The 11,561-nt window shown below is 33.2% G+C and overlaps 1 protein-coding gene across 1 annotated transcript; it reads left to right on the top strand.

Moving 5' to 3' along the window:
• Nucleotides 1–571: 571 nt before the first annotated feature.
• LOC134268519 (catenin alpha-like) lies at nucleotides 572–11,543 on the top strand. The gene is made up of 13 exons (XM_062750787.1): nucleotides 572–660; nucleotides 1,991–2,113; nucleotides 3,085–3,274; nucleotides 3,864–4,030; nucleotides 4,261–4,380; nucleotides 6,819–6,908; nucleotides 7,331–7,504; nucleotides 7,965–8,168; nucleotides 8,501–8,536; nucleotides 10,329–10,409; nucleotides 10,577–10,729; nucleotides 10,906–10,998; nucleotides 11,373–11,543. The coding sequence occupies exons 2-13, from the start codon at nucleotides 2,003–2,005 to the stop codon at nucleotides 11,541–11,543; spliced, it is 1,590 nt and encodes a 529-aa protein (XP_062606771.1). The 5' UTR covers nucleotides 572–660; nucleotides 1,991–2,002.
• Nucleotides 11,544–11,561: the final 18 nt, after the last annotated feature.

The raw sequence follows: 11,561 nt of genomic DNA, 5'->3' as shown, positions 1-11,561 counted from the left end.
ATGAATAATTAAATCAAACATCAAATAACTACTTTGAAAGGTTTTTTTTTCTGCAAATGTAAAAGTTGGTAAAATTTTTGTACACAATATTGTTAAAAAAATAATTCAGTATTAATTAAATTAAACATGTTTCTAAAAATACTGATTGTCATCTAACATACATGTATCAGAAATGAATAATTCTTTTTTTGTACAACACATATCATGTAAATCTATACTGATATATATATAAAAATTCTGAGTGGTACACCGAGATTGTCAAGACACACATTTATTATTACACCCAAGGACAGATATTTGAAATGCGTACACCCAGGGACCGATTTACACAGGTATTTCTTTGAACACGGCCGAAATGTCACGTGACTTAAATTCCTGGCTGTTCTAATTAAATTCCACAATGCAATTATTTTTTCCTGATTTTACCACCAGCAATATATTATTTTTGAAAAACAAAAGTAGTAAAATGAGTTGTACTGCATTATTAGTTTACGTATATTTAATTTTTGCAAACTATGGAGAAATGAAATGAAATATTAAAAGAAAATGACATAGGGGGTAAAATAGAACAGCGGAAGTTATGATTCAGATTGTTGTCACTAAATTGGAATTTCTTCTGTCGTGTGTTGTGCATAAAAATACTACAAGTATAGATATCTGGTAAGAATTTTTGATGAATATGAAAGCAGATAGAATTATGTAAACCTTTCAGATGCATTTTCATGGTAGATATATTCTCGAATGGCATATTTTATGTATTATGTTGATTGATAGAAATAATCTGCAAAACTTTGTGGAAATGTACGTTTGTAATCATCTGATGGTATACATTACACAGTGTTTATAAGCAGCATTAGCATAGTTAACACAAAACACAGAATCTAGTGAAAAAAATACACAAATTTTACTCAAATCCAAGGACTAAATGTAATTTTATGATACCATTGACGTGAACATGATGAAAGAAGTGGGATACATCACACAGTCCAGTCCAATACGAAAATTCGTAATATTAAGAAAAAACGTAAGATTACGAGAAAGCGTAACATTACAAGTTATCGTAATATAACACTTATATTACACTTTTTCGTAATGTAGTTAAATTACGAATACGCGTAATATAGCAGATTGTAGAGACTATATTACGAGTTTTCGTAATCCAAGACAAATTCAAGCATTGCAAGAAATTGAGTGGTGGGAAGCAAAGTATGACGTTTACTACGAGATGTCACGGGCGATAACTTGTACGACTCTTACTGAGATTTGAATTCTGTGTATTTCGATAAGAATTGCACGAACAGTTGTATTATGAGACGAGGATGTGATTTTTAGGGTAGACTTCGGAAGAAAAGTAGGGAGTTCGGGTGATATAGACCAATGCGACATTCTTAAGCGAATATTGAAATTTACTGGAAAATTGGTCTTATCCTTGGGAAAATTCCTATAAAAGAATAATAAAAGAAATTGTCGACTCACCCATCGCTGGCGGTACTTTCTTCTTGAATTTCCCTGCTTTCTGATAGGCGTAACTGACCAAACTGACCGTGTGCTATCAGTAGATGTGGAATCTGATAAATTACTGACGTCATATTTTGTTTCCCACCACTCAATTTCTTTCAATGCTTGAATTTGTCTTGGATTACGAAAACTCATAATATAGTCTCTTACAATCTGCTAAATTATGCGTATTCGTAATTTAACTACATTACGAAAAATTGTAATATAAGTTTTATATTAAGATAACTTGTAATATTACGCTTTTTCATAATCTTACATTTTTTCGTAATATTACGAATTTTCGTATTGGACTGGACTGTCACATGTTGAATGAAAATATTTATGGTTATCATTTTCTGTTTGAATAATCGATCTGAAATATTGCACATGTATTATTATAGTCTGATTCTCACACCTCTTAGAAATCTACATTATATGCTTTCTGAATTGATTTTGATTTGTTTTATCAACCACTTGTTTCTCCCTTTAATAGCCCTAGTGAGCCATGAGTGTTGGTTCCCCTGCAGTGGGGTCCCTCCAGTTGAAATGGGACCCCAAAAATCTGGAGATCCGGACAATGTCTGTGGAGAAGACACTGGAACCTTTAGTTACACAGGTATTATGTTATTTCTCTCACTGCTATGCATATTAGCAGGGCTCGACATTAACACTTGTCCGGTACCAATACGGACAAGTGAATATTGCTGGGCACTTGTCCGATTGGACAAGTGCATTTTAATGTAAAGGGGTCTCTAAATAATGAAAAGAACGACTGTTGAAAGCTAAGTCCAATCGATTGAGCTAAATCGGTAGTCTCAAGACGGAAGCTGTACATAAAATCTAAACTACAATCCCGATATGTATAGTCATTATTAATATTGAGTTCACATTCGATCGGGATCGAAGTTCACTAATTGCCTACTACTGAAAAGTCATGGAAGATACGAACTGAAGTGTGAATTGTTTGATGTTGACAGGTTCACTTGTGGACATTTATTTAGAAAGCCTAAATTAAATTTCGTTTTATGTGTCTGCTGTATTTATCAGTAACATCAAGAATCAATCAAGCGCATGACATGTGTAAATAAATGGACTTTATTTTAATTTTCAAGTTGAAACTATTGAAATTTATTGAAAAATTTTCGGACAAGTGAAGTTGAAATTCGGATAAGTAAATGTCTTTGTCACTTGTCCGAATGGACAAGTAGGAAAAAAAGTAATGTCGAGCCCTGATTAGTTGTTATGGTCAGAATTTACAGAGGTACAGTATAGTTGACACTTTGTTGATATTACAAAAATCTTTAACTGTTATATTGGTAAAATCAGTACTTAGTGTTTGAAAAAGGTTAAATTTAGTTCTAATGAAATACACGCATGCCCTTCTTTTGAACATTTTTCTGATGAAAAAGTTTGTCTAATACACATGACTCAACATGAAAAAAAGTGAGTATGAGAACTTGGGAAATTTTTTATAAGAAGGGAAGTTTATGTTCAGAATTAAATATTCATACATTCTTTTAGTTTATCATGTTCATAATCCAGGAACATCCAGTTTTGATAAAACCTTTTCATTTACCATGTTTACAGGTAACAACCCTAGTTAATCAAAAAAGTCCATCAAATAAAAAGAAAGGGAGGTCAAAGAAGGCACATGTTTTGAGTGCCGCTGTTCAGAAAGCTACAGAGAATTTCATCGCTAGAGGAGAGGAAATCGCCAATGAAAACCCAGATATCAGGCCTGATATGATGGCAGCTGTCGACGAAGTCAGGAAAACTGGTAAGTACAATGTGACTTATAGCCATTTGTATGGAATTGACAGTTGATATGCTTGTCAATCGTAAAGTCAGAGAAGGGTCTTAACTGCCCTTTATGTATCACTGATAAAGATGGTATTTCTGTGTATATGCCATGCATAATAACTAATATTTAAACCAGGATCATATAAAATTATGAATGATAATTGTGTATATTTTAGAAGCAAGCTTGTCAAGTATTAATGCATAAAGTTAAAGAAAATTGTATGCCCCCACAATCATGAATAAACTTACATGTAAATGACATCACCATGTATAACCTAGCTGATTTGTTTGTCCCAAATTAGGGAACCTGCTCTTAAAAAGCTACTCAGTCCCCTCTATATATGTATTTGTATTGTAGGGGAGGTAATGAGGGATGCCTCTTACTTACTTACTTACTTATGCCTGCTACCCCTTTTGGGGCATAGGCCGCTAACAAGATTCCTCCAGGCCCCTCTATCCTGGGCAACAGGGATGCCTCTACTGAGTTTATATCTATGTATTTGAATTGTAGGGGAGGTAATGAGGGATGCCTCTACTGAGTTTATATCTATGTATTTATATTGCAGGGGAGGTAATGAGGGATGCCTCTACTGAGTTTGCCGCTGAGCCCTGTTCCCTGTCTAAGCGGGGGGCCATGGTACGGGCCGCTAGAGCTCTCCTGTCTGCCGTCACAAGACTTCTGATCTTAGCTGATATGGTGGATGTTCATCTCTTGCTGAAATCTCTTAGAATGGTAACCAGGCTAAGACTCAAGTTCTATCAGTATATATACATATTTTGAATGCATTGAAATTTATGAATATTCCTTTTAAGAGACTAATACACTAAGAAATCTTAGTAATTTATGTCTGACAGGTTGAAATAGTTTTCATATTACGTGTATTTTCATGAAACGTATATTTGTATATAATTTAAATGTTTATTTTCTGATTTCCGATTATTTAATCCTTACCATGTTAACAGGTTGAGGGTGACTTGGATAGAGTACGGAATGCCACAAGTCAGCAGGAGCTGATGTCCAGCTTCAAAGATTTAGGAGAGAGCTTAGTAGATCTAGCTCAGCGAGCTGCCCAAAGACAGAATGTATGTCACAGTTAATATGTACAAAATAGTTATGTTTATTCACCAGTCAAGAACCCTCAGGGGGCATATACAATTGGTACAGTATGATTAAAATTAGATAATATAATTAGAGTATATTGTAATACATGTAGTATAAGCTCTCAGATAGGACAGGAAAGATTTATATTTATCATACGTTCCACTTGGAAAGAGGGAGATACATTGTACGAGGGGCATTTCAAAAGTTCTGGCAACTGTTTAATAAAAAGTTACCGTTTTACGGAAATTATAGAGTTTGATGTCATTGGAAAGATCAGAAAAATATACACATATTGTGACGTCACCTTATAATTTTTATGACGTAATAACTCTGAAAATGACGTTAGAATATAGAATGTTTAGCATACTGAAAAGTTGCGTTTTTATCCACATGAGACAATCGTTAAAGTGTTGCCAAAGGCTTATTTGAAAAAATATTTCAAAGAAAATTTTAATTTGCAAAGAGGTAGAGTAGGACTATGATACTGTTTATCAGCAATTCCATTATTCATTGTATGGTTTGTTTACGAGCACGGTTTATGTCCGGTTATGCTATCATAAACATTCATTTAAGATTTTTATTTACATGATACGGTTGGATTTTCGGTCTTTTATAAAGCTCTCCATTGTTTGAAATAAAACATGTTCTGTATTAAACTGAAGTATATTAATGCAGTTTTCATGAAATATATTTTGAGTAACAGGACTGTTACCGTTTACGAATAAAATGTACGAAATCGTGTCCCCGACTTAATTCTGTGCCTATTTTTTCATACAAATTCAACTTCGGCGCCCCACAACTTACTACTGCTTTTGACTTTTGAATCCAAAAATGAATATAAGTTAGTCAGACATGTAAAGTCTTATTTATTTTCCATACATTAAAATTTGCGAATATGTGGAGGTACGGTTGGGTTACAACTGCGCTGCCGCCATTTTGGATTTTACGACAAAATATGGGGCACACTAAACTTAACTACTCTTAAGCTTTCATCGATACCACAAATCTGGTTAAAACACCTGACGAATTTATGCCATCAAATTTTGTAACACGATCGCCTATTTTTCTTTGATTGTCAACTTTGTCTTTTTCTCACATTTAGGTCTCTTATACGCAAAAGTTTGAGCGAGATTCGATAAAACCATGCTAAGTTTGACATTCGCTAAAATCATTTCAGAACAAGAAGATCTCCGAAATAAAATACCATATGATAGATTGTAGTCTATGTAAACGTTCCACCAACTGGCATTTGCATCCGTTAGCTTGCATCCGAGTAATGAGCAAGAGTTGTCTTGAAAATTTTAATTTGTTACGTCATTTTTATGGTCAGTATGCTAAACATTCTATATTCTGACGTCATTTTCGGAGTCATTATTATAAAAATTAAAACGTGACGTCACAATATGTATATATTTTTCTGATCTTTCCAGTGATATCAAACTTAATAATTTCGTAAAACGGTTAATCTTTTATGAAACAGTTGCCAGAACTTTTGAAATGCCCCTCGTATATAGTCATATTTCAGTCTGTACATTGTAACACTTGAACACATTTTGGGGTATCCCTTATCTGCAACTCCTCTTTGACTATTGAGTGTTATTCAATGAAATTTTCATAAAGTCTGTATTTTATAGGGCAGATGTGTTAGGGTTTCCATAAGAAAACACTGACTTTGCCATTTCTGATAAAATTGGGTGGTTGAAATCACTTATCTGTAACTACTGAATACAGGGAAATTTTCGCCCCCGTTTTATTTTCGCCCCTTTCACCCTCTTCTTGATTGGGCGAATTTAAAACAGGGCGAATTTAAATTACACAACATGATTTCTTAAACAGAACTATGACTGGGCGAATTTAAAACGGGGCAAAATTGTAAGCAAGTGCAAGAGGGCGAAAATAACACGGGGCGAAAATAACCCTGTATACAATATTCTTTTGCCACAAAATGCAATGTCAGGAAATTTTGACAGAATCTTCATAACATAGTGTAAATCTGCACCTCCTAGAGTATGTTTCCATGAGAAAGATAAATTGAAATATCCCACAGCAAACATGAGGAAGGTGGTATCAGTTTGAAATAAGTGCTAACAGGACCTCTAGTTTATTAAAGCAGCACTGAGTACCAAGAAAAGTTGCTACTTTCTCAGAGCACTGGATTAAGCATAATTCTTTTCTAGCATTTTTTAAGTGTATTGTTATGCAACATTACTTAGAGGAAAGCATTCCCATGCTAGATTAAGCATTTGAGAAAATGACTATCATATGCTGTCTTCATTAACAAGAAATATAGACATAAGTTGACCTTTAAGTGAGGTAATATAACAGTATTGCACCATCCAGTAGGTGTTTTCAGTAGATGATTTCCAGCTATCTACAGGTGTGTTTAATCAGTAATTGTGTTAATCTTTTATTTTTTCAGGATCTAAAGGACCCCAGAAGGCGTGACGATTTAGCTGCTGCTAGGGCTGTCCTCAAGAAAAATAGCATGATGCTGCTGACGACTTCAAAGGTAGCTAATAATGAGTTTCTATTGTGGGAAAATGTGTATTGAGTGTACTTAATGGGTGGAGAGAGTGCTCGTAAATAATAGCACTGGCAGATATGTTGCATGTGTAATTGATAGAAGGAAATGTAGGTGTTCATTCATAGGAATTTCCATTAAGAAAACCTGATGTTTGTCAAAGATGTAAGAATCTTTCATAGATCCATGTATATCTGCAAGAAGTATGGATCATTCATTAAATAAGCATAAAGTACTTTATTTACAGTGTATGTTCTTGGCAATGTATGTAGGAGTTCATTCACAAATAATAATTTCGAGATGTACTTGTAGCAAGTTGTAGGTGTATAATAACATGTACTTAATCATTATTGTGCAGTTTATTGACAATTTGTATTTGTGTTCATTCAGCAATGCTGTTTTTATTTCAGGCTTATGTAAGGCATCCAGAACTTGCTCCAGCCAAATCAAATCGAGACTATGCCTACCAACAGCTTGTGGATGCCGTCAACACAATATCTGGTGTGGCCCAGGCCTCGGGGGCCTCTGATGCTCACCCATATGAGGGAGCTGGGGAACTGGCTTCAGCATTGGATGAATTGATGGTAAAAATGTGCCAAACAATTTTTTTATTAAATTTTCATGAGAAATGTCCGATTATTTTCGATTATGAATCGAAACGGTGTTTCCGATTCGATTTGATAATCGATTGTATTTTTCCTCCGATTCTGAAACACTACAAAACAATAAAGTAATATCAGTATAATGCAATACCTGGATAATCAGAATCTCTGTGAATTCCAAGCTTTATTTTCATTCCCATTTTAGTATTCTTTTCTATTTTCTTAAACTGCGACCTGATACCCATTTTGTATTCCAGTGCATGTTTATCAAACATGTTTCACTGTACAAAGATTTAAGCAAGATTTTTCTATGAATACATGTAATCAAACTTCATGTTCAAATGGTGGGAAATCTCATTTAGAAATATGTCTCACTGCCATGATTATCCATAATAAATTATACATCAGATGTTGAAAAAATAAAATAATCATTTTTTTGTAGCAAAAAATAATCATGGATCCCTTGACGTACAATGAAGTGAGGACCCGGCCCTCGTTAGAGGAAAGACTAGAGAGCATCATCAGTGGCGCTGCCCTAATGGCAGACTCCTCGTGTACGCGGGACGATCGCAGGGAGAGGATCGTACAGGAGTGTAATGCCGTCAGACAGGCCTTACAAGATCTGTTAACAGAGTACATGAACAATGTGAGTACATGGCTGTCTTATTTAATATCAGAGTAAACAGATGATTGATCAGTATTCAACTTAGTCTTGTGATAGTTTATATTAAAATCTTTTTTTCAAATATTGTTCATGAAAAACTTCCAGCATAATTTAAAAAATCTGATTTAAACTGTATATGTACCATCTTATTGAAACAGTATAAAGAAACAAAGAAAATAATTGACTGCCATTTGAGAAACATTTCAATGATAAAGAGCAACTTTATGTATTGAAGATTTCCATGAGGTAGCACAAATTAGAAGTCACTAATATAAACTTTATCTAAAACAAATACTTCTACTAAATGAATTTAGTGCAGGAAACCACAATCAAGTAATTTCAAGGTACAGGTAACACTGGAATGTTTTTTAAATCTTTTCATCTCTAGGAAATTTCAATAGATTGTATTTATAATAATATTGTATTGCCCATTTCCATATTGTACACAAGTTATGATAAATAACATAGCTATCTTGTCAACTTTTGCCTTAGAGTTCCATTAACAAACTTGCTGTTAAAAAGAGAGAGCATACAATGTAATTGCCTGAATTTTATATTGAGTTACCTAGAATTATTTTAACAATCTTGTACTTGGAATGTTTTTAATTGAGAATTCAACTGTGTTAAAACTTTGAATGTTTAGTTAGACATGTGAAATTGTCACTGCCTTGAAATGAATGAAATGTGTTAAGCATGTAGCTAAAGATGAAGATATTATATGTAGTTCTGTGAATACAAGTACATATGTTTTCTTTTTTCATTCAGAAATTTTTAAATGAGTTGATATTAAAGTTGTTAGGGAAAGTTTCATAAAGAAAAAGTGGCTCATTATGGATAAAAGCTGCATCCCATCTTTCTTTTTCAATATTCAGAGAAATAATTTAAGACATATCCATTTACCCATATTGCATGTGCATGTCATGAATTCAATTCAAAATTTAGATGTGTTTTATATATCTGACCTTCAGAAGGAAAACCTTTGCTAGAATATCCTATTCATATTACATGTATTTAATGTATCAATCCACAGCTTTTTCAGGTCAATAGTGTTTGTATTTTGACTTCAGGGATGGGGTAATTGAATAAAGTAATTGTAATTGAGTGTAATTAATTACATTTTTCAAAGTAATTGGAAGTAATTTGTATTTGAGAGAGCCTTCAATTACAAGTAATTGAATGTATTTAAATACATTTCAAAAAGGGTCATGTATTTTCAATTACTTTTCAATTACATTTCAATTACTTTTTTTTTCAAAATGAAAGTTTATATTTAAAAAGATGTCTTATACTGATACATAGTTTTATACTGGTGGGTTTATTACTTATTCCAATGTTTTATAAATCTCAGTTCTCCCTATTCCCACTTGCAAATAACAATGATTGTTTAGATAGTTAATTTATTTTACAGCAATTAGACTAACTACATCCCCTTTTAGATTTACCTGTATTCTATTCATTTTAAGATAGAAAATAATGAATGGAATTGTGATAGATATTATTTATTTCCTTAAAAAAAGATGGACTTGAGAAAGTAACAAAAGAGATCTTGCCATACACCATACTGGTGTAGCATATGGGCTTGTGTTTGTACAATAATTAATTGTCTCATAATGTTTTATTTGTTTATACAGTGTGTCACACTCATTATAAGGTAAAGGTCTAATTTTGACCAGGTGTGAACCCCTATCATACCCAAGAACAAAAACGCTGAATGAAAGTTCAAATTCGATCGCTATAGAAAAAATCTTATTTTAAAAAAAATCTTTATTTTTTTTTTTTTATAAAAATAAAACTCAAAGTAATTGAAATGTATTTAATTACATTTGTCAAAGTAATTGAAAGTAATTAATTACATTTGAAAAAATCAATGTAATTGTAATTGCAAGTAATTGACAAAATTATCAATGTATATGAAAGTAATTAATTACATTTCAAAGTAATTGACCCCAAGCCTGTTTGACTTCATCATGTTCATAGCTTAATCTTAATGAAAATTTCTAAAAATGCCAAATTTTGTAATAATAAAATGATTTTCCTAGAAATTTGTCCTTCTTAGGAATTATATAGGCAATAAAGTAATAAAAAAAAAAAATGCTTTACAAAATGTGTAAAGTTAATGACTCTGATCTGACTTGCTTGCAGTCTGGAAGAAGTGAGAGAAGTGAAGATTTACAGAGAGCCATAGATAACATGGAACGTAAAACAAAGGACCTCAAGAGACAGGTATGTATACTCAGAGATCAATGATAAAACGGTATAAGCATAAAACACAGCAGTCTAAGAACTGTCTCCGGTCATATATATATAAGGAGAAGAAAATGTATCAACTTTGAACTCTTCTAGTTTTTTTATACTGTAATGTGGATCAATTTCTTTTCTTTTTTTTATAGCTGAGAAAAGCAGTGGTGGATCATGTTTCTGACTCCTTCTTGGAGACTAACGTGCCCCTCCTTGTCCTGATAGAGGCTGCCAAGGCCGGGGATGAGAAGGGGGTGGAGGAGTATGCCCAGGTGTTTGCTGACCACGCCAACAAACTTGTGGAGGTATAAAACTCATGTTTGCACTGTAATATATACAGTCTACGTATCATTAGCTCGCAGAAAAAAAAAAATTATGTCAGATACTTTTGTAAGGTTAAAAAGGATTAAAAAGTAACTTTGTCACATAAAGCAGTTTGTTCTTAACACTACTAATTCGTATGCCTCACCTCTGTGCACAGGTAGCAAACTTGGCCTGTTCTATGTCCAGCAATGCAGAAGGTGTGAAAATGGTCAGAATGACTGCAGCTGAACTCGAAAGTCTCTGTCCACAGGTATGTTGGTTATGGTTAAATTTTAAAAACTCAACTATTGTTATAGTTGAACCTCAGTATTTCAAACACTTACAGTACATGAGTTTTTGAAAAACCATAGATATTTCAAAGTAATTTGGAAGTTCTACCCCTTTTCTCTATCAGTATTCATGTAATCCTCAATACCTCTTATCCTTGGAAATTTTCCTCTATCCCATCAAGATAAAGATAATGAGCTCTATTGTACATGTGTCTGTGTATAATTGTTTAAAAAAAAAAAAGGATTGAGTACAGTCACAAAGTGCAAATGCTTTTGTATAGATATATTAAAAGATAGTACATTTATAGCAAAAGTGTTTATGAAAATATTAATTTTGAATTTTTGTATCCTCTAGGTAATCAATGCAGCTCGAATTCTTGCCAGTCGTCCTAGGTCAAAGGTCGCTCAAGAAAACATGGACGTGTTTAAGGATGCCTGGGAAAGAGAAGTGCGGATCTTGACAGATGCTGTAGATGATATTACCACCATTCATGATTTCTTGGCTGTGTCTGGTAAGAGGAGTTAATATATTTTTTACCCTCTT

This window comes from Saccostrea cucullata, unplaced genomic scaffold, assembly GCF_032062105.1.
Source record: "Saccostrea cucullata isolate Sc308-1 unplaced genomic scaffold, CSIRO_AGI_Scuc_v1 ctg14071, whole genome shotgun sequence".
NCBI classification, from domain to species: Eukaryota; Metazoa; Mollusca; class Bivalvia; order Ostreida; family Ostreidae; genus Saccostrea; species Saccostrea cuccullata.
Note: the sequence above shows the minus strand (reverse complement) of the source record. Positions and strands in the feature narration are given on the sequence as shown.

Excerpts from the sequence above, each read along its gene's own strand:
- LOC134268519 (XM_062750787.1), top strand. The coding sequence starts at position 2,003 with ATGAGTGTTGGTTCCCCTGCAGTGGGGTCCCTCCAGTTGAAATGGGAC. Across the intron at positions 3,275-3,863 it reads CGACGAAGTCAGGAAAACTG|GGGAGGTAATGAGGGATGCC; the intron begins GTAAGTACAATG and ends TTTATATTGCAG. Across the intron at positions 4,031-4,260 it reads TGCTGAAATCTCTTAGAATG|GTTGAGGGTGACTTGGATAG; the intron begins GTAACCAGGCTA and ends CCATGTTAACAG.